The sequence below is a fragment of the Catharus ustulatus genome, chromosome 6, assembly GCF_009819885.2.
Source record: "Catharus ustulatus isolate bCatUst1 chromosome 6, bCatUst1.pri.v2, whole genome shotgun sequence".
Classification (NCBI taxonomy): domain Eukaryota; kingdom Metazoa; phylum Chordata; class Aves; order Passeriformes; family Turdidae; genus Catharus; species Catharus ustulatus.
In genome coordinates, this window is record NC_046226.1 from 50,088,592 (window position 1) to 50,110,891 (window position 22,300).

Genomic DNA, 22,300 nt, shown 5'->3' on the forward strand with positions numbered 1-22,300 from the left:
GGTGGTGGAATCACCATCCCTGGAGGTGTTAAAGAAATGACTGGGCATGGCACTGAGTCTAGTTGACAGCATGGTGTTCAGTCAAAGGTTAGCCTCAGTGATCTTGGGAGTATGTTCCAACCTTAACGATTCTGTCACTCTGTGAAAACAAAGGAAGGAATAGCACACTCAGTTTGTATTCAGTGTGATAATATGAAATCAGTGCCTATTTAACATGAAGTACCTTTAGAATACCTTTCAAAAACAAGATAGTGCTAAAAAGGATGGCTTGATTTTTTTTTAAATATGGTATAGCAAGAAAATTTTTTGACAAGAAGGAAATAATTTCCAAGTAACAGCACAGACAGTTCTTACAGTTGTAGTGATACTGATAGGCAGGCTTGCAATAGTCTAAAATTCTTCACTAATCCACAGAATGAACCAAATCATCTTTCCTATCTCAACTAGTAAGATTCATATTTGACCTCCTGTCACATATCATAATAACATGATGGAGATTGGTCAATCAAACAGCCATGATCATGGAATCATGGAATGGCTTGTGTTGGAAGGGACCTTAAATGTATCTCATTCCAACATGATCTTGTTGAAACAGTTGGGTGTGGCAACTGCTTTTTGTTCAGACTAAGCAGGTTAATGCTCCTTTACTTGTCGATGGATGAAACATCAACAAATGATTATCCCAGGACTAAACCCTATGGCCAGTGAGTCATAAGTGCAGTTGGGAACAGTTTAATGTGACCTGTACCTGAAGGGGAAAGCACAAACACGTGGAACTGGTTGGCAGCAGGATCCCTGTCAGAAAGACACTGTGTCTCTGTAAAGAATCATTTACATGGGTCACTAATTGCTCCAAGTACAGCGCTCTCCTGGCCAGGATCACCACAGGAGCCCAGCAGGAGAGGTGGCCGGGAGACACGACTGCCAGGACAAAAAGTCTAAAATGCAATCTGCAAAGAAGGTGTATTTGTACAGACTGTCTGGAAAGGAGCCTTGAGCTTTCTTTTTTTTGAGTAATTTCTTCCAGTGATGCTTCACTCTGTTCAAAATCGGAGCAGAATTTGCTTATTGATTGTCAAAACTGGAACGGCATTAAAAAGGATCGATTTCTACTCCTAATAACTGTCAGCCTGAAAAATTCCTGGTGGCTTAGATCACAAGGGTGGTAAGAACTCTGGTAAGTATTTTAATCTATGTAATTAAAGTCATGTCTGTGATGATTCTCCAGGAACACATTTTGTGTCAGTCTTCCAAGTCCCCATTTTGCTCATGTAGAAGTCACCTGCAAGGGCTTTCATTGACCTTAATGGTGTCAAGTCAAGATCTATTCAATAGAAAATGCTTAGATGCTAAAATGAGGGAGGCTATATGTATCCACAGTAAAAATGTGACTGCCAGCAATGTATTCCTGACTAATTTTTGATAATTCATTTATATGGTAGCTTCTAAACAGATGTGTCTCTGTTTCCTGTGTGTGCTTCATTAAGTGTTTTGTATTTTTTGGAATTTCAGTGTGCTAAAAGTGCAGAATAAAGTACCAATAAGCATTAAGTGAATTCTTTGCTTATTTTAAGTAATCCCTGAGTAGATGGAATATAAAGTTATTCTCTCTGGATTTTACATCTACATTAAAAATAATGCTGCTACGTTTCAATGTCCATGACAACTTTCAATTTGATCTTATGAAAGGCCCATTGTCTAAACTTTGTATGAAATCCCACATGCAATACTTTTCGGCATACCCAAAGCATTTCTTTCTTTTGAAGCTATTGTGAAGGTCAAACCAAAATATTTAGACTTTCTGAAACGTGTTGGTATGTCAGGAAGGTTGGAGTTGACAACAGGGACCTGCCCTTGCCGGCCAAGTGGTTTGTTAAGTTAGTTAACCAAAGTTCTGTGTAGTGGAACCTGTTGTTGCAAACCACCGGGGATGGAACGATGCGGTGGCGGTGTTCATCCCCGCAGCCCAGCCCCGAGTGCTGGGGGCCCCCCGGCTTCTCCAGCGTCACTGCCCGGCCCGGCCCTTCCCCCGCCGCCGGGGCTGAGGAAGTCCATTGTGTCCGGACGCGGCTCCAGCCCCCCCGAGGGACATTTCTGGTGCGTTGGGCAAGTTCCCAGTCATGCCGAGCATTCCTGGGAAGATCGGGCGATAAGGGGAGGAAATGACGGAGAATCAGCCCAGCGCGCCCGGCCCGCGGCCCCCCCCGGCCCCCCCGGCGGGACGGGCTCGGTGCGCGGCCCAGGAGCGCAGCAGCAGCGGCGGCGGCGGCAGCGCGGGCTCAGGTGAGGCGGCCCCGGGGCCGGGCCCGGCACAGCGCCCGCCCCGCCCCGCCCCGCCCCGCTCCGCCCCGAGCGGCCGGGCGGAAGTGAGCGCAGCGCGGCGGAGCGGGGGGAGCTGCCCGCAGCCTGGAGCGCTCCCGCCGGGAGCAGCAGGGACGAGGGGAAATGGCCGAGGTAGGCGCGGGGAGCCCCGGGGGTCGCGGCGAGCTGCGGGCCCCGCGCCGTCCCAGCCCCGCCCCGCCGGGGCCGCTCGCTCCGCTCCCCGCCGTGCCCCGCTTCGCCCGCCTCTCCCGCCTCTCCCCGGGGTCGCCGCGACCCTCGGCCTCCGGGCGCGGCCTCGGCGCGGTCCCGGCGCTGCCCGGCGGCACCTGCGAGCGTTGGGCCCGGGCCCGGGCGGCGCTGCCCGTCCCGCTCCCCATCCGTGCGGGCTCCCCGCGCCGGGCGGCGGCGCTGCCTGCGGGGAGCGCCCGGCCGGGAGCTGCGTGTCCGGAGCGCGGGGCCGTGCGGCTGCTGCCCGCGCTCCGCAGGTGCCAGCGCTGCTCTTCGGAGCCGGGGCTGAGCTCTCCGGGGTGCGGGGAGCTGTCACCGGCACGCGGCGGGGAGCTCGGGGGGTGCCCGGCGTGGGGGGCACCTTGGCGGTGGCTGCACAGACCCACCAGGTTTACATTTCCTTTTCGTTCATCCCATCGGTGGCTTTGGAGTGGGTTCACTCGCCCCGGGTTGGTGCGGTTGGTGCTGTGGTTCCACAGAAGTTGGATGTTTACAAAGCTGATCCCAGGGCTCTGGTGTTTCCTCCGGGAGCTTTGCCGGTATTCCTAGTGATACATGGAAGTTCGTGACTGCCTTGCTGTTCTTGGCTCGATCTAGTTTATTATTCTCTATCAACACAATAAAAAAGGTATTCCCGCACCTTTGTTAGCACATGTAACCTCCCACTTCAGCTATGCTGTTGTTGGGAGAAGGGCGTAGTAGCAAGATCAAAAAAGAAAAGCTTTTGGAAGAAAGGGCAGTTCTGGTGGTCTTTCTACTCAATACTTACTATTACTTACTATAAGTATTATAGTATTACTTATTATAAGCCTGATACTAGAGCATAGCACAGTTAAATTGATTTGGGGTAGAAGAGAGATGCAGAGGTTTTAACTGATAACACTGCATGTTTCATGCGTAGCTCTTCCTAAAGGGAACTGAAAATTTGAGAAAAAATGTCTGGTGTTTGTACAAGATGTTGTGCAATACTTGCTTTGAATATAAGCTGTGTTCAGGAGTGGTAGTGATGGATGATTTATGAAGAATCCAAAGGGGAAGCAGAAATGGGGCAGGGGAAATGAAATCAGACAGACAAATTATTTTTTATATGGCTTTGTTGGCTTTGAAAGCAGTTGCGTGCTTCATTCCCCCAGCACTGAGAGTGGGCCTGTAAAAAACTTTATGCGTTCTGGGAGGAAGGGAAGTTGCTTGAATTGGCCTCACTTGGCACATTTGTGGGAGGGGGAGAAAGGGATTGTAGTTCCCACCAAGTTCTGTTTGTGTTTTGGGGTTGTGTTTGTTCTGTTGTAAAAGCAAGTTGGAGCAAAACTAGTAAGAATAAGGGGACAGTGAAAGAAAGTCGCATAGAAAATAAAGACAGAGGGAGAGGACACAGGCAGAAATGACAAATATTTGAAGTTAAATTACCTTTTGGGGAGGAGACCTCAAACCAGACAAGTAATAAGTTATTTAGAGTCTCATCTGCTTAAATGGTGTGCTATATTTGAATAGTTTTTTACATCTCTTAGAGATGCTTGTTTATGAAAAATGCAAAGGAAATCTCAGGAAATCTTTAAAATTGTGATTGATTTAATAAAATCGGTTTGTCTTAATTACAGTTTAATAGTAATCCTGATTTATGTACTTGAGATTGCTCTTTCATGTGGGTTGTTGCTGTCATCCCTGCAAACTCAAACATAAAGGTTCATCAGGACATATAATCATTGTATTGAAATTGGTAATTTAGTTATTTTTATCCAATTTGAGTAGCTCTCTGTACTAACAAAGAAAATTGAATGCCTTTAATGGAAAATGATGCATTTCAAAATGCCAAGTAAAAAAAAAAACAATTTCTGATTTTGTGTTTCTTTGTTTCTTACTTCTCAAACTAAACTGAAACTGTTGATATTTCTTACTCAGTGTTGCTGTTGTCTCCAGCTGCCTGGCTGGAGACACTTGGATTAAAATGTTTTTTAAGAAATAAAAATGCTGAGGTGATGTTTTGGAGGGATTTTTTTGTTGTTGTTTTAGGCTTTGATGTGGGACCAAAACCAGACGGTATGAGGTTATTTAGAAAAATGAATGCTAGATTTGAATTTTATTAGGACAGGATTATATGTTGTTTGTCTTTTAAACAATCTTAAGGCTGTCTTATGGGAGCTTTGAAAATTGCAGTGAAGTAGCACTGGTGACTAGGCCAGTGTAAGTCTAGCACTGGCATGACTAAAATTCATAAAATATAATGTCAGCCCTAAAGACATTCAGGTAAAGATCTTCTTTTTTTTGTGGGTTTTTTTTTTGTTTGTTTGTTTTAGAAGTATTACTTTTTAGTGTCTGCAGTCAGTACAGAAATTATTTGGTGTTTGTTTTTAGGAGAATACAACAAGCTTAAAAGTATTACACAAATGTAAGTTGTTTGTTTTATGGATGTGTAACTGTGCAAACATTCTATTTTAAGTAGAAGATGTGGATGTGTAATTAATTACGAGAACCAGAGTTCAGTCTTTTATCAATGGTGGTCAATAAAATCAGTCATCTAATACAGCATCATCCAACCCCTTTGTAGGTGACAAGGTTGGTGATGTAAGTTTGTGAGAAGAATGATGAAGTTGTTTCCAGACAGGATAGGGAAGGAGGAAATGTTTCAAAGCATGCCAGTAATGATAAACCTCACTTAAGCTATAAAAAATTTAGAATGAAATGCTTTTGTCAAAGCTTACATTAAAAAATGTTATGAGAAATATTGCTTCAATCTATAACTCTGTAGAAATGCAGCTGGAAAGTGTTTCCTTGTATTAAGCTGTCACTCCAGAGGGAAGAAATGGAAGTAAGAGGGAGAAGGTATGCCTGCATGTTCCATGTCACTTGTAATTTGAAGTTACGAACAAAATATCACTTAACAAAACCAACCACAACTTGCAGTGTGTAGTGTGTGAGGACCTTGTGGTGTTTGTGCTAAAGGAATGTCACTGGTTCACACCTGGAGGCTGGTTAGTGCATCGTGGCCCAGAGGAAATAATTGAGGTTGTAGGCTTCAGTGTTGTAGTTGATGTTTGTGGGGACTGATGGAGAACAGGTCATCAGTAACTGCCCCATCTTCTGCTTAGGTTGTAGTCACAGCAGAGGAGCAGAGCGTGGTGACAGTGATGTTGTAAGGTGAGAGCTGGAGGTTTACCCAACTTCAGCATCCATCTGAATGAATTCCTGATGAAAAAGTCCATCAAGAGGTCTTAATCTTAGAGAAGTTACCTCAGGATTCAGGAAGTACTTGAGTGACATATTAGTAGAGACTAAAAAGGTATTTTGAGGAAGTGTTTGTGTTGGTTTAGCTTTTTCATATTTGTATTTCCAAAGCCACCTTTAGAGACAAGATAAGGATGAGATGAACCTTTGCTCTGAGCGTAGCCACCCTGTTCAGTTCTCTACCTGTGTATTGTAAACAAAGCAAAGCCAAACAAACCCCGTAATAAACATTTAGTAATTTCTAATGGATAAAGCATGGAGGTACACGTGAACGGTGCATTTGTTCTGTCAATTAGTAATCAGCAATTCTGCTCCATCTCCTGTGAATGTGAGGTGTGTGACTGAGAAGCATCTGCTGGTTATAACTGATACTGTGCAAGTTTCCTGCCTGAGGGGAAACTCAACTGCTGAAGCAAGTGGTGGAAATAATTTGGCTACTGCAGCAGAATTGCATTAGGTTAGGCTGGTAGGGTGATACTAATATAGTGATACAGAGTTAAGTCAGGGGCAGAGCTGAGGTGTCAGTGTTTCCTCTCCATGCGTGTTTTTGATGTTTTGTTGAAGGTGTGTGTTGTGCACTCCTGCACAGGGAGTAAAATAGGATCTCTGTGGGGGAGGGTTGTTTTCATCTCCCTGTGTTAACAGCCTCTGTACCTTGAATCATGAGCCTCCTGCATTTTACTGTGTTTTCAATGTTTTACCACATTAGGAGGATGTCTGCAGGGCTTACTTCAGGCACATAATTTAGGAAAAATTGGGATTTTAACATGGTCCTCTGTCTGTGCTGCAGAATATTACAGAACTATGTGGAAGGTGTTTGAGCAGCTGTGTTGTGGTAATTAAAGCAGACAGCACAGATGTTTCTTTCCTCTTTCTCTGTCCTACCTAGACTAGACACTTCCTGTGATTTTGATAAAATTGGATATATAGTTTAAAATGTTATCTGACTTCTGTTTAATACCACCGGGATTGGGATTAATGGAAGTACTAGTTTAGCTATATGCTCCAGCTAATTTGTCATGTTCTACTGGGGTCAGGCCCCACACTGCATGAATAAATAAGGTCCCTTCCAGTCTTAGTTGTTCCATGAAAGTGATATTCCAGAATAAAATTACTTTGCAAGTCAGGAATTAGTGCACCAATTATTCAGCTGGGGAATCAAAATATTTGGGATAATGACCTCACTTAAAGAAGAGGAAAAAAGCCTCCCCTTGAGCCAGCAGTTAATGTTGATTCTGTACGAAAGTTTGTATTGCATGAGTGTTTTCAAGTAGCCTTTGAAAAGCAGGATTGGTGGAGGGATTGTGTATGTCAGGGTGACGTGGAGAAAGGCACAACTTAAGAGGTGCCTGTAAGCAAGGGAACCAGTACAAAGTTTTTAAAAGCCAACTTTTGAGACGGGAGGAGTGGAATTGAAAGCATTACTCTGCAAGGAGAAACATTGCAACAGAACTAGAATTCCTAGCCTTTGTCAAACAATGAGGGTAATAAGCTTGGCTGTAAGGCATGGAAAAAACTGTCTTGGCCAAGTGCATTGGAATGAAACAGCCTGGGATGCCATCAGTTTCATTCTTGCTCTTTTCTGGTACCTGCATCCAGAAAATACTGGGCAGGAACAGAATAGAAGGATGCTGTTAGAGAGCTGATAACAGGATAGGGAGAAATATAGAGATGCAAAGTTTGGTGAGTAGTTCTAGAGCTGATGAAACTGATGCCGAGCTTCCTGTTGATTTGTGTCTTCTGCTGATTGACTTTAAGGACTTCTTGCCATGATTCAATCATTTATAAAGTTTATCTTGGTGATAAATCTGCAGTGTCCAGTAACATGAGCTCATGCTACAGTTTTCTTCCGGCTGTGACACCCATTGTTCTTAGCAGGGTCAGGGTTTTTGTTTTTATGCAACTTACATGGAATTCAATTATCTTTATGACCCCCATCTCTAAACAGGCCTAAATGGAATGGTGATTAGGTTCAAACTTTGAGGGGAGGAGTATAATAGCAGAAATGTGCTGAGTAAGCTTGCAAACCAGCTATACCAAATCTGCATGTATCCACATCTACTACATGATGGAAGGGCTTGCAGTGGCCAATGGTGCAAACCATTGCAGAGGAAGAGTGTGGCCGTGGGAGACACATGATCTGTAGGTATCTGCGGCTGCCCTCACTGAGATCTGGCTGGAACATCATGACAGATGCAGCCACGCTTTGTCTGTCTTGAAACGTTGATCAAAACCAGAAGATTCAAATTAAACAGCAGCTACACAGTGTGCCATATCTACTAAAGATCCTCTGCACAGTGTCTGGGGTGAAAATTGATTTCAATAGTTAATACATATTTATAAGTACTGAAACAGCTGAGGTTGGATTTTTCAAGGGATTTGTTGCTGATGTTGAAAGACCTTAAAGGCTGAGACTTCCTGTTCTAGTGCTAGAAACATCCTATTATTGCCTAGCCCGTGAGATCAAAGGTTTTGTGATGAAATTGTACTTTTTAGGTGTAAATGGAATTTCAAAATCAAAGGTAAGAGATGCAGTTCCTGCTTAGGTATTTATGATCTGAATGATTTGAGCAAAACAAATGAAATGAGTGTTGATTCAGGTTTGTGGCCAATTTAGAATTGCACCAGTATTTGAGCTAGTGAAATTGTCTTTGAAAGTTCTGTAGATATGAGCTGAAACAAAATTGATTCAATTTTTGGTTAACTGTGTTCATCTCATTTGTAAGGAGGCACTTGCTAATTTTGCTAAAATGACTGGATTAAAGAAGCTACTAAGGCTTTAGTGGAAAGATAGCATGATAGAACTGTATAGCTTTAACAGTGGTTTCAGAGCTGTTTGTTATTGAGAACCTCCACTTTAAACTTAATATTATTTAAAAAGAATAACAGCGTTACTTCAACAAGTCATGTCATGAGTATGTGCTCAGTATTTTCTCAGTTTGTAGCAATGTGAATGCATCTGGCAGGGAGGGCTTCTGAACATCAAAGTTCTTAGTACTATTTTCTTTCTCTTCTTTGCTAAGGAGTTTTCCTGCTGTGGCAAATGTCTGGCTATGGATTCCTTTGCTGATGATTAGTATTTTCCACAGTTTATTACTGCTGTCGTATTTTGCTAAGTTTTCCTTGGTTTCCCATAAAACTGCTACTGTTTCTGGTATGCAGGCAAGATTTGTTAATTTGTAAGTTAGCTATGATTCAATGTGGCAAATGCTCCAAGTATTTTTATTTTTGTTTTCTTTAATGGCACAAAGAACCTCAGAGTTACTTTGAAAATTGCACTTGTTTTGAGGAAGCACTGGCTACTGTATGCCAGGGTCTTACTTTATAAGGAATGCAGGAAATGGCCTGAGTTGTTATCATTGCTTCTGTATTTAGTGCTTGGACTCCAGGGAATTCATGTGCGCTGTTTTCTGATAGCTATAAAGTACTTCTTGTGAAGAAATTACCAAATAATATGTTCTGTGCTTGCGTAGAACAAATTATAAATAGGGTATTACAAGCCTCTTTTTGAAAAGAAAGCTGTGCAACTCATCTGAAATAGAGAATAATGTTAACGTGTACATGAGCAGATGGTGAGATTACCTCTGCTTAAGGTAAAACGATTTATGTCTGATGAAGTCATCCCTTGCTCATTTAGATTGGAAGCTAATTTAGATTTTGGGAGTCTTTGTCCTGGTAGAGATGTATTGGTTTCACAAAGTTTCTTACCAGAAAATTACAAATTCCTTATTGGAAATAAAATTCTTCTTTGTTCCATTTTATGTATTTGCTAGAGTAGTGCATGTGTAACTTTTTTTTTTTTTTTTTTGGTAAGCCTAAGTGAAAATATGGTTTAAAATTAATTTCCATTCCATACAGAGGTTTTGATCTGAAGGAAATGGTCAGGCATCTTGCAGTTTCTTGGTGGTTCTCGATTATTAATAAGTTTTCTTGCTGTTTTTTTTTTAAGAGTATTTTACTCCTCTGAAATAATAATGTGCAGTATTCAAAATTATATAATAATATGCAGGTACTTGAGTGATCAAATTAACTGTAGGCTCTAAACACATTTATGTAAAATTGTTACCAATGAAGTGTTACTCTTTGCAGAAACTTTGCTAGACCTCAGCCAAAGAGGTTTGCAAGTTCCTGTCTGGTCACAACTGGTCGAGAAAGGAAATACTACTTCAAATTAGTGAAATCTGACTGCAAGGGACATTACCTTGGTCAGGGCTGTAGATAAATTGTGTGGTTGAGGTTTTAGACCCAGTTTTAAAGGAAGCAGGTGAGGTTCTGCTAGAACAATGGAAATGTGGTGACTTCACCCAAATACCAATGTCTTTTTTACTATCAAAATTAGGGGACAGTGTAGTGTAGTGACAAAGTAGTGTAGGGGATTGTTTTATCACTTCTGAATTTCTGTTATAATCTCTTCAGTTGCTTCTGGCTTTCCTTTAAAAATAAACGCAATGTTTCTCACGTTCTTTGAGTGCTTGGCAAGATGAGTGCTCTTGAAGGTGAACAGATTGACAGCTGAAAACTGATTATTACTGTTACTTAAAATAGTGTGCAGCAGTTCAGATGAGAGCAGTCCTAGCTCTGTAAGGATCACTTCTGGGTCTCCAATGACCTCCAGTTGTTGCAAACTTCTGGTGAGTTCCTATAGCTTGGTCAGTAATGGTTCAGGATTCCAGGATTTGAATTGCAACTTATTTTTCTGAGTGTTTGAGGAGTTCCCTGCTGATAGATGATCCTAATGGAATTTGCCCTTCTCTTTGTAAATGTTGGAGAAGTTTAAATTCTGCTCACTCTCTGCCTTTGAACTTAGATGGCTGCAAAGTGAGAGGTTCAAAGTGAAGTTAACTGATGCTGCATGGTTAGCATTTAAAAGCAGATCTATCACTATTTAATCATGCTTATGCCTAGGGAGCTTTTATTCTGATGTTATATGAATTTACTGCTTAGAACTGGCATGCAGGATCAAGTTTCGCCAAAACTATTGCAATTTTATCAGATTTTTTGTATCAATTTTTTTTTACTGTTTTTTTTTTAACTGTTTGCAAAAACCTGCAGTCTGCTTATAAAATTTTACAGAAATTTATACACTGACTTTATAAGTTTCCCAAGGACAGGACTTAAATACAGCAATCATGTTATGTGTATGTATGCTGTTGAGGCTGTCTTGCAAAGAATAAAGCTAGAATTCAATTTTTCAGATAACCACTAACAACAACCTTCTGTCTTGAATGCTAGAAGTCACTGGATTTGTCAGTGCAAGTGTGCTGTACTGAAATACAGCACTGTAATGTGAAATTGTGGAATAAACAAGCAGTTATTGAGCGACTGGGGTTCTCTAGATGTTGTGAATGAAGGTGCTGTGGTAGCTGTGTACAGTTTTCTGAGAGCTGAGGAATGTGTGTTTATCTGCAGTTGTGACTTCGTGGAACAGGGACTCTCCTTGTGAACAGGAGACTGCTTGGTGATATGGAGATCAAGGCCATTGGTTTCAGAAGAAAAATAAAGCTTTTTTATTTTTTAAAAGTAGGCTGCTGTTATATATAAATACTTTGAAGGCTATATAAATTTTTTTGTCATCTCCTTGGGAAAAAAAATCACTGTAATTAGCAAGCAACACCTGAAGGGATTGATAATCTTGTAAATTGTAGCCCAAGCAGTTCTGAATAGTCTCGGAAAGTACGATTCTGTTTTATTTTCTTGACTAAAGTTCAGGAAAAAGCCCCGCTGCTCTTCAGAATCCATAGGCAACATCAAGACTCTGAAAACTGCAAACTGCACTTACCTCAGGCTGCTGCTTCTTGGAAAAGCCGAGTAGGAATTCTTGAGAGGACTCATAAGTCAGGGTGTTCTTGCATCTGACATGGCAGTTTTAACCAGCTGTAAGTTAATGAAGAGATTAAAGCCAGCTTAGCTTTCTAGACAGTCTGAGAAGGTGGTGTCAAGTATACCAGGCTTCTCATTAGGATATTTTCTGTAGCTGGTAGGCTTAGACCATCTACAAAATATTCAGTACATCTTTAGGAGAAGTTTTAGTGTGATTGTCCTGCTAACAGGAGCATAGTAAATCATTGAAGGCCACATTTGTGCCATGAATGGGACTAGAGATCTGCATTTTCTATAAAGGAGCCCAGCAAAATAGTTTTGGGGTTTTTAAATTTATTTCCTGATTGTGTTTCACACTGAACTCTGGAGATAGGAAACAGACAGGACAACAATTCTTCCTGATGGCAATATTTATGGCTTTAATGGGTGTCAAACTCTGCAACTTCATATACTGTACAGAAGAGGATTTGGTGTCTGTTTTTTTCTGTAGACTTTGTCAGTGTTGAATATTTACATCCTTATCCTATGGATTGATTCATACCTGTAACTTCCAAAGCTCCTTCTTAAGACTTTATGACTCAGGACTTGAGTTGTGTGGTTTTCAGGGTTTTATAATTTTGTTAGTCTGTTACTCTTTCAGTCTTTCTGAAGGCTCCTTCTTTTGTTTAAATCTTGTCTTGGTAACTGTAACATCATTTCTGATTTAATTTTGCTTTGTGAAGAATTTCACTTGGATTTGTCTTCAGACTGAGCTGAAATGTATGGCATCTCTTATAAGGATGTCTGTCCTTCACACTATAAGCCATTGAAATGAAGTAGATAAAACAAAAGACTTGGCCAGACTTAAAGAATGTAAAGAATCTGTTATAAATCTCTTAAGAATCTTACTGTGTGTGTGGGGAGTCCAGAGAAATAGTCACTTTGTTTGAAGCACATCTTGCTGGTTTGATTAAAGGAAGGCAAAAAACCAAAAAAACCCAATCTAAAATCCAAACCCTTCCACTGGGTGTGAATTGAAAGAGAACATTTTGAATTTTGAATATCTACCTTATTTTCTGTGGAGAATACTTAATTTGTAGATTGGTGCATGTGATTTGCATCTATAAGGCTCATCTAGTTCGGTGAAACTGTGTTTTAATGAGGATTGCTGATTATGTAACCCTTCTAGCAGAAACTCATTATTCCTGATTTTTATCTTGCTGCTTGATGTGCATACTGGCTATTGCTGGAAGACATCTCCTGGGCTCAGCTCTGACCCGGCTGTGTGCAAAAAACTGGAGAATAAAGTAGAAGTAGTGCTGAAAACTAACACAGTTCTTGTGGTAATCTCTTGCAAGATTATTTTAATAAAGAGTCTACGTAGATATTGTAGTGAATATGGGCAGTTGTATCATAGTCCTAAGCACAAGACTGGAATTGGAGAAATGTAAAATACCATTTTCATAGTGGTGGCCTTAAGCAAAAGTGACTTTTTGGAGTTTCTTCCTTTACCTAGTAGTGAATGACACTTCCTGTAAAGGGCTGTTAAAGAGATTAGTCAATGAGCAGCTGTACTTAAATATCTTATTTTGCTTGTCCAAGAAATGCATTTCACAAGCATTATTTTTCTTGTTAAGAGGGTAAAGTACAATCTTTTTCAAAGGAAGAGAGGTCCTTCAGTGTCATTATGACCATTATAATCATGGCATAGCAGTTTGAAAGGTCTGGTTTTGTAATCTAGTGAAGTAAGGTGGAAGTCCTCTTGATAATGTGCTTTATCAATGCTATATTTGTATAGTCTTCAGAACAACTTCTACTCCCAAGATTGCACCTGTGCAATTGCTCAGATCTGAAAACCGCTACATGCCTGAAGGTGGCTTTTGTGTCTCTTGGGTCCACTGGTGCAAAAAGAAACCAAGTGCTTACTAGCACCAGTAGGCACAGTAAGAAAAGTAAATGGGTCTTGCGTAATTCAAAGACTGTGATTTTATTTATGTGGCTTCTTTTTAAGTTTGACACTCCCTCTCTGCCCAAAAAAACCAAAAATTGGCCGCTTCAGAATTTTACATCCTCAGTTTCTGAAGGACATGTGCAAGCTGGTGGTGTGTGACTTAGCAGTTGTCCACATATGATTTATTGCTGATGTTTCATTTCCTTTGCTATGATGTGTTTCTAATGTTTCATTTCCTTTTCAGGTCTGCTAAATCTGCTCTGAAGCCAAGGGTAGAGAACCAGTGCAAGGGAAGTGTTGCTGCTTTACATGGACATCTGCTCTTGCGGCATGGCCCAGATATCCAGCAGCAATGGATTCAAGCAGCGCTCCTCACCGTCTCTGTCAGCCCCAAGGTCAAAAGATGTGGACAAAGAGGAGGCACTGCAGATGGAAGCTGAGGCATTAGCCAAGATGCAGAAAGAAAGAGGTGTAGCTGGTAATAAACAAACCTTTCATTCTTTAAGCAGCCCCAGACAAAAAGCGCAGACTCATAACAAACAGGACCATGATCTCATGGTGTTTCCAGAGTCTGATGCCAAGAGCATGGAAGATAAACTAAGTACCATTGACATAGAGAAGCTCACTCATGCTGAACTAGAGAAACTGCTGCTGGATGACAATTTTGAATCTAGTAAAGCACCTACGTTACCAGCAAGTCCCATTTTGAGCCCATCTTTGTCTTCACAATTTTATCTTGGGCCCACGGGTCAGAGGAGACAGTGGACACCTGGAGTACCAGCACCTGTGACATGCACTTTACCTCCTATTTACACCTCAGCTTCTTACACAAAACAGACTGGTGTATTTCAGAATGGATTCCATCCAAGTATGTCGTCCTATCCCCCTAGAGAGCCTATTTATCTTGGCCTTCCAAGACAATACATTTCATACCCACTGGCAGCTACCACACCTTTCCATCCACATGGAGGCCTACCTTTATACCCAGTACTCACTCCAGAAATGGCAAAAGTATTTGACAAAATTGCAAGCACTTCGGAATTCCTGAGAAACGGGAAGTCGAGCACGGACCTGGAAATGACTTCCATAAAGTCTGCAGTTTCCAACCTGCCAGCCTCAGAGAGCTGTGGGGATGTCAGTAAATTCGACTGGCTGGATTTGGATCCTCTGAGTAAACCAAAAGTGGACACTGTGGAGACTTTAAACAAGGCAGAGGATGATGGGGAGAGGGCTTCAAGAATGACTGCTGAAGACCCATGGGATGCTGTTCTGTTAGAAGAAAAGTTACCAAATTGTCACCTGGAAAGAAAGGTTAATGGGAAATCTTCTGGAGCAACAGTCACAAGGAGTCAGTCCTTAAACATGAGAACAACTCAGCTTGCAAAGTTACAGGGCCAAACATCACAGGTATGTAAATCTGTATCTTTAAATTGCAGTACAACAGTGAAGATTAATGACAGTGTTTAAAGACACTTTATGGTCTGTTATTTATTTTATGTGTTTTACTTGGCTTGAGCAGTGTCCAAATAATGTGATGTTATGGCATATGTATTAGTGCTATTCAGAAAATTGAACATTACTACTGAATTATCTCCCAAAATACCTCTGCCCTTGTGTAATCCTTCCACATTTACTGAGGAAATTGCTATTTTTCAACTCAACGCTCCAGTAAGAAAAAGAAATAATACTCAGTGCAATTAAGTGTCTAAATCATATTGATAAATGTTTCAATTTTATGAGCAATTCACATGATACTGGGAAATAAAAAGGTGGTGAGCTAAGCACTGAAAGTTTTATCACAATGCCACAATAATTCTCGTTTGTAGGTAGAAAGTTTTCCTTCTGTGTAGGAATGCTACACAGAGCTTTTGGTTATACTGTGCTGGAGTGGATGTTGGGTCAGAAACACTGTACTTCTGCTCTAGAAGAAGGCAAAACATCTTTGTGTGATGTGACTTGTATCAGGCAGGGCAAAAAGGTGTTTGAGAGATTCTTCTCTAGGATCACTTTAACGAAATATTCAAGAGCAAACTCCCCACAGGGGCTTTATTATGGCACTCATATCTTTGAACATGGAGCACATGCAGTTTGTGTCAAAACCCAGCTATGCAGCAGGTGATTAGTACTGGCACAGTCTCATCTGCTTAATTGCACCCCTTTAGGACATCCTACTTTTTCCCAAGTCCTGTAAAAGACTGTAGGTTATTCAACTCTTCCTATATTTTCAGTTCTTTCTGTGTTAATTCCACCACAAAAAATAAAAAAGACATTGTGTTTTAAAACATTAGTCAGCTCACTAGAAAGTGGATATGAATACTTTTGGGTTTTGGGGTTTTTTTTTTGGTGGAGTACAAAGACTGAAAGAGAAGTGGAGAAGTTTTCAGTGGAAAAGCCCTGGCAAGGGTGATAATGGCCCCAAAAATTGTATTTGTAGAAATTGGTTAGAAAATGGGAAGTAAACTATTTGTTTGCTTTGGAGACTGTGGTTTACAGCTGTTTCAAATCTTAGGTGTTGTCTTTCTAGGTGTTCTTAAAAGGCTAGGGACATGCCATAAAAAAAACAGTTGTTATCACTCAAGGATATTTTTTCAAAATTCCTTAGTTCTTCTCTCCACACTCCCAAACTGGAGGAGGTTTTCTTTCTCAGAAATAGGAATATTTACTAGTCTGTGGCCTAAAAGGCTGTGTAAATTTCCATTGAAGTGAAAATTTTGGCCCCTCATTAGAAGGATTTCCTGTTTTTTCTGGGTTAGGTGTCAGTATTCTGGCGAAAGTTAAATAGAAGGCCAGTGGAGAAGAAATAAAAACTACCCTGAAACCCAAAAAATCTGTTTATTTCTGGTTTTATGCCATGTATACAGATCTTGGGTTTCACTTACTTTTATTTCTTTTCCCCAATTGCTGTTGATCTGGGATACATTAGCTGTGTTATTTCCTAGTATTTGGAGAGGCATGTAAATTTGGGCTCTACAACAGTTTGCTATATCATTTGGTGATGTGTTTGTCAGTTTTTCAGTGGTGGTTGGTTGACTGTAATTAAATCCTGACTAATAACTGGGCTACACTGGATCACTGCTTCTCAGGTGGTGTCTGTAGGAAGTACTGTTTGACTGTTGCTGAATGAAACCTGGCTTTATACATACCGGGTTTTTTCTAGAGTGTAGGATTTCAAAGGGTCTTTCCTATTCATAAGGCCCAGCCTCCTGCTATTTGCATGTCATGCATTGACTACAGATTCATAAATGAAGTTCATGCTCTGCCTCCACATGTGGTCTTTTCCTCCTGCCACTTCTGATTTAAAGGCTGTTCCAGCTCCTCCTCATCATTCCTCTGATTTTCAGCAGAACACATTTGTAACTAGCTCTTAGCAAATGTTCTTCTCTCAGGATAGAACAGCAGGTACTTAAGATGAAAGAATCGTTTTGATATTTACCTCAGTATGTTACAAGAGACGGTGACTTTCTGTCAGCTTTCACTGCAGGCTCTGTGTGAGAGCTTCTCTTTCTTTTTTTATTTTTTTGAAGATGACTTATGAGAATTTTAGCTCTCTGTGTGAGAGCACAGTACCACATGCCTTGTACAGCATGAATAAACCCTCGTTTTACAGGTGGGGGCATCCTGCTTGGTACTCTTTTATTGCATTTGCTTTATTTGTGATAGCATCACAACATCAATTCTCTAGTCAATTAATTTTTATTAAATCATCTTTTTCAAACAAGCTCTTAATTTGTAGCAGAGTTCTGCAGTGAATGCCCAATTGAGGGTTTTGAGATCTACTTTTCACTTCTGCTCCTCCAGGCTTGTTTTGGCATCACACTCCAGTTCTAGCCTGTGTTAGGTAGATGATGATACAGGACTGTAAGTTAGAAGTGTTGTTTCTGCTGAGTTGTTAAAGAAGAAGATAAATAGATTTAAAGATGAGTCTCTCAATTGGATATCCTTGAAATAAAACCTGGATAGTCTCTCTTTTGCCTATCCTGTGCTTCTATTTCATTTCCTAGTTTAAGTGATTTTTCTACTTGGTATAATAGCTGGTTATGTAGCCTCTATTTGTGGCAGTTCTCTTGTGTTTTACCCAATTTACCCCAATTTATATGTTCTTCAAAGTGTATTTTTAAGTCCTGCATGTTAACAAGTGTGGATCATTCCCCCCCAAACCCTTCATGAAGAACTCAGTCTCACTGCCCCTTTAAACAAAAATATTAGTATTTTGATTCTGTCAAAACTTACGACTATCAATGTGTTTAATCCCTGAACCAATAGATTGCTTTGTTTTGATGAAGTCTCTATTTATATCTGTTTTTGGTTTTGCCTATTTAATGTATATATTCATATTTGAAGTAGTTATATGTTTATTTATTTTAAATACTTTAGTGTTTGTCACTCATTTCTGAAAGCAGAGGCAAAAAGCATCATTTTACCTTCTTTTATGTGTTGTTTTCTCTTGCTTTCCACAGAGCTGCTGAGTCTTGTGACTTTGTGTACTCATGGAATTTTATTTAACTTGACTTTTGCTAATTTATTGGGGTTTGGGTTTGTTTGTCATTGTTCAGATTAATTGTATTTACAGACCACTTCTATTTTTGCAGCCTATACTGACATGAACTATTTATCTCATTTGGCCTGAAGTCCTTCCTTTCAAGTTATTTCCTGTTTGACTGATGGCTTTTGCACCTCCTAGATCAGCCCAAGTTGAAGTTAAAGAAATTAAAATTCTACTTGTTGCTCAAAACTCATCTGAGTCCAGTGGGTTTAAATAGATTTTTTAGTTTTTCCTGAAATTATTTTCCCAAAAGTGATAAAAAATTAACATTGAAGTTCAGCTAACAATAAGAAGGTGTTTGATGTTCTTAATTTTCCACCAGGTCTTTTCCAACGTTACATGTTGGAAACATGAGATTTCTCTCCTTAGCCATATGGATAACCAGATCTTTTTTTTTCTTTGCTCATTAGACTAGAAAGTATTATTTACCCTGGCTAAGTTAGCATGTGTTGATATGCCATCTTAGTTCCCTAAACCCTGAATTTAACAAATTCAATTAACAGTAGAATAACCTCCAAATTTTTCTCTAAGGAATTCAAAAATGACACGTAGTGCCATAGTGCTGTTTCATCGCTGCTGTGACTTCATTTGAAGTGGGCCCCTCATTTAGTGCTTTTATCCTGTGGTTGCATAGTGCTTTGTGTACTTATTTGTGCTGTTCCTTGAAGAGTTTGTAAATAGAATTTAACATTTGTAGAGGCAGCTTCTTGATTTGTAGAGGCTGAGTTTTGTGTGGAGTACCAACCAGCAGGTGATTAACCTTCGTCAGATGTGTTTGCCTTTCCCTGGATGCGTCCCCTGCCTGTTTCCTTGGAATTTTTGGTGGTGGTGTTGTGCAGTTGCTTAGGGAGTGTGTTTACTAGATACACCTGCACAGGTTGGCAGGTCTTGTGAGGCTACCCAGTATTTTTATGTGATAGAACTTGTCCGAGATGTTACTCTAGAAGAACCTATTTAAATGTAAGGTATTAGGCATGCTGCTGCAGCTCATTTCAGGTTTTGTGGCTTTACAGCTTCCTGCTGTAATTGTCTCATGTGGTATGGCTAATCCCCAATTACACAGAAATTGACTGATCAGTATTCATGAAACCAATATTTTTCCTGAAATAATTAGGTTTAAATGCAATTCAAGTGGCAATTATAGGTTGTATCTCTTCCAAGTTTATGCTGTACTGCTTAAACAAGTTTAATTGCAAGGGGAAAAAGTGCTTCAAGGAAAAGACCTGACAGGCAGTATGTGGCTCTCTCAGATTTGACCCCTTTTCTGAGAGTCTAATTAAACTATATTGTCTGATATGCTCTAATGAAATTAGCTGACTACTTGGGCTAATAATAAATAACCCACATACTAGTTAAGTAGTTAATCACTACTTCAAATATGAATAAATTGTGGTGATTTTCAGAAAAACTGTAGTGCAGTCTGCTTTGTTCCTGGCATTGTGGCTGGATTAAAGCCTTTTGTAAGCATTGTAAAATCTTTGGATGAAAAATGAAAAATGTAACTGGTCATGTAACTTATTCCAGGGAGGATCTGGCAGGAGCTTCACAAATCCTTCAGGCTAGTGGTGGCTGTTAGACTGTAGACAACTGAGTTCCATTGGTTATTCCAACTTTTCTCTGCTTTTTGCTCACGCCAGAATTTGCATGGATGTATTGTGAATTGGATCAGAAAACAGCAGGATTCAAAGCCTGCTGCAGTTCTGTGTTTGATGTTTTGGTTTTGTTGGTTTTGTAAGTTTATTAGATTTTACTGTTGTTTTTTGGATTGAGTACTTCAAAGATTGTGGGTTACAGTTTTGGTAGGTGATGGCAGCATTTAGCATAAGGGGTTAAAACAGTGGTAAGTTAATTCCATGGAGTTAATTTTCAGTTTCATGTTCTGAATGCTATTTCCTTCCAGTGTTCAACTTGTATTTTCCTGCTTTGTAGGAAGAGGTAATCATGGGCACCAGTGATACGTAGTGGTTCTTTCTGGAACTACACTGAATTTGAATTGCAGAACTGGAGGAAAAATGTTTTTTTTTCCATCTGTGGTTCAGCTGAATTTAGCCAAATCTGAATGCAACAGGTCTCTGCTGAGAGCTCAGGAACTGCTTGCAACTTAATATTAACTGATAATGATGCTGGCAAATAAATTACATGCTGTCAAGGAGTCACTGCTCCAGTGAATCCACACTTTTCAATTTAGTAGTGATATATGGTTTTCTCCATACAGAAGTCGACATAAAAGTAATAGTAACCTCAGACTCATGAAAATCTATCACCTATATGTAGCTTTGCTGGCTTTAGGAGTATGTTTGCAGCTATTTTAATCCTGTTATCTTTGAGTTGCAGAAAGACAATGGGACCACTGGCACGCTGACAGAAAACGTGCTTCTCCAAGCAATTGAAGGGCAGAATCAAGAACTGTCAGCTTTTTCTGAAGCAGTTACGAAGTAAGAAATGACTGAATATGAATTAACTTCAGAAGGGAAAAAAAATAGCTAAGTGATTCATTTTCCGTTAGCTTGACAGGAACAGTCCTACATTTTGTTTACTTGATGGGTCAGATTTCAGTATGTGTCCTTTTTCCTTTTCTTATCTCAGTTTTTCCTGGTTTTGTCCTAGTTTGTTTATTTTTTTTTCAAGAATGCAACAGAATTGTTAAGATCTTCAGTGCTAAGATTATAGTATTCTCATATGTCCTCTTTCTTATTTTGGTCCTGTGACTTTTCCTCTTTCCTTGTTTTTATATACCTTTTTATCCTCGAAGCGTTTTTCTGTATCTTGTTGGGTTTTTATTATAATTTCTGCTAAAAATATTTGAAGTCTTTTTTTTTTTTTTTCTTGTTAGCTGATACACCTCACAAAATCCTATCACTCAGTGGATTTCCGACCTTTAAATGCTTTTATTTTTGTTGCTCCCACAACTAGAATTCTGTGACATAAAGTCTTTAAACTTGTCTCTGCTTAGATCAGTTAGTGAAGTTCCTTAAAAATTGTGTGGGATTTTTTTCTTACTGCCACAATTTAATTAGAGATTATTTTTTTGTTTTCTTCTTAGAGAAGACGAGCTACTCTTGCCTTTTTTCCTTTAAAGATCAAAATTCAAGAAATAATGGAGGAAATAAAGATCCTTGAATCTCAATGATAGCATCTTTTTTTTTTTTTTTAAGCAGGAGTGTTTATGAAATGAAAAGGAAACTCCACAAAATAAATGGGAAGCTTACTGATGAACAACATTAGCACAAAGCTCACATAGGATAGGCTTGTTGCAACACTTTCTGGTTCAATCTAATTGTTATCCTTTCTTTCAAAACCCAGTGCTTAAAATACTGGTGGACTTTTAACTGCACAGCTCCTGCTGGAGGATCTTACTATTGTCCAGAATTGAGATGATGAAATAAATGATCCTTGTAGAGGAGTTCTGTTCTTAATCTCTTATCTTGCTTTAGTATTGGCAGAAGTTTAAGGTTAAATTATTTTATCCATATTAACTAGCTGAAAATCAAAAGCAGTTTTCAAATTATGATTTACTCACCAGTAGATAAATAGCTATACTGTTTGTGTCCTAAATAAAAACATTTGTCTCAATTAAGTCCTCTTACTCAACCTCCATGCTTGGAGTAGCTACCTTCTGCATCTAAGTTCAGATTAGACTCCTAAAAATTGAAACATATGAAGAGTTTTGTTACTTTTTTTTTATTTTTTAACTAATTTTCAGATGATACTGTGGATTTATCTTTTTAAGAACTGTTTTAGAGCTTAGCTTCTGCAGAAGCTGGGTATGTCCTGTAAGAATTGACCTATTAAATATTTTAAGCTGTGTGGAAAACCTGCCTAATTATATGCTAGGATTTTTTTTTTCCCATCTAACTATTACTTGTATAATTACTGTGGGCAATGTTCTGTTGAGAGTAGAAAAATTAAATGGTGCTTTGCACATGCAATTTAGGTAGAGAGCCAAAGGTAGTCTTTACTGTTCTGCCTTGTGGTTATTACCACGTTCTTTTGTTTTAGTCTTGGACTTCTCCATTGCAATATTTCATAAACCTTCTCTTCTTCCAGATTGAGGACCAAGTTTCCTTATACTGATCAGCAAACCAACCCAGGTTTTGTGCTGAGTCCAATCATGCTGCAAAGAAATATAAGTGGGGAGAGTGCCAGTATCAAGGTTTCGATAGAAATCGAAGAATTCCAGCAACCAGTAACTTTCACATGCGATGGTATGTTCCTGCTTCTTGCAATGGAGTTTG

The 22,300-nt window shown here is 39.8% G+C and overlaps 1 protein-coding gene across 1 annotated transcript in view; it reads left to right on the forward strand.

The window, feature by feature from the left end:
• Positions 1–2,359: 2,359 nt before the first annotated feature.
• PIK3C2A (phosphatidylinositol-4-phosphate 3-kinase catalytic subunit type 2 alpha) overlaps positions 2,360–22,300 on the forward strand; it is a 50,199-nt gene continuing 30,258 nt past the window's right edge. The window contains exons 1-4 of the mRNA XM_033062480.1: positions 2,360–2,454; positions 13,767–14,929; positions 20,400–20,500; positions 22,113–22,270. Of these exons, the coding sequence (XP_032918371.1) occupies positions 13,832–14,929; positions 20,400–20,500; positions 22,113–22,270 (1,357 nt within the window). The 5' untranslated portion in view covers positions 2,360–2,454; positions 13,767–13,831. The remainder of the gene's footprint in view (positions 2,455–13,766; positions 14,930–20,399; positions 20,501–22,112; positions 22,271–22,300) is intronic.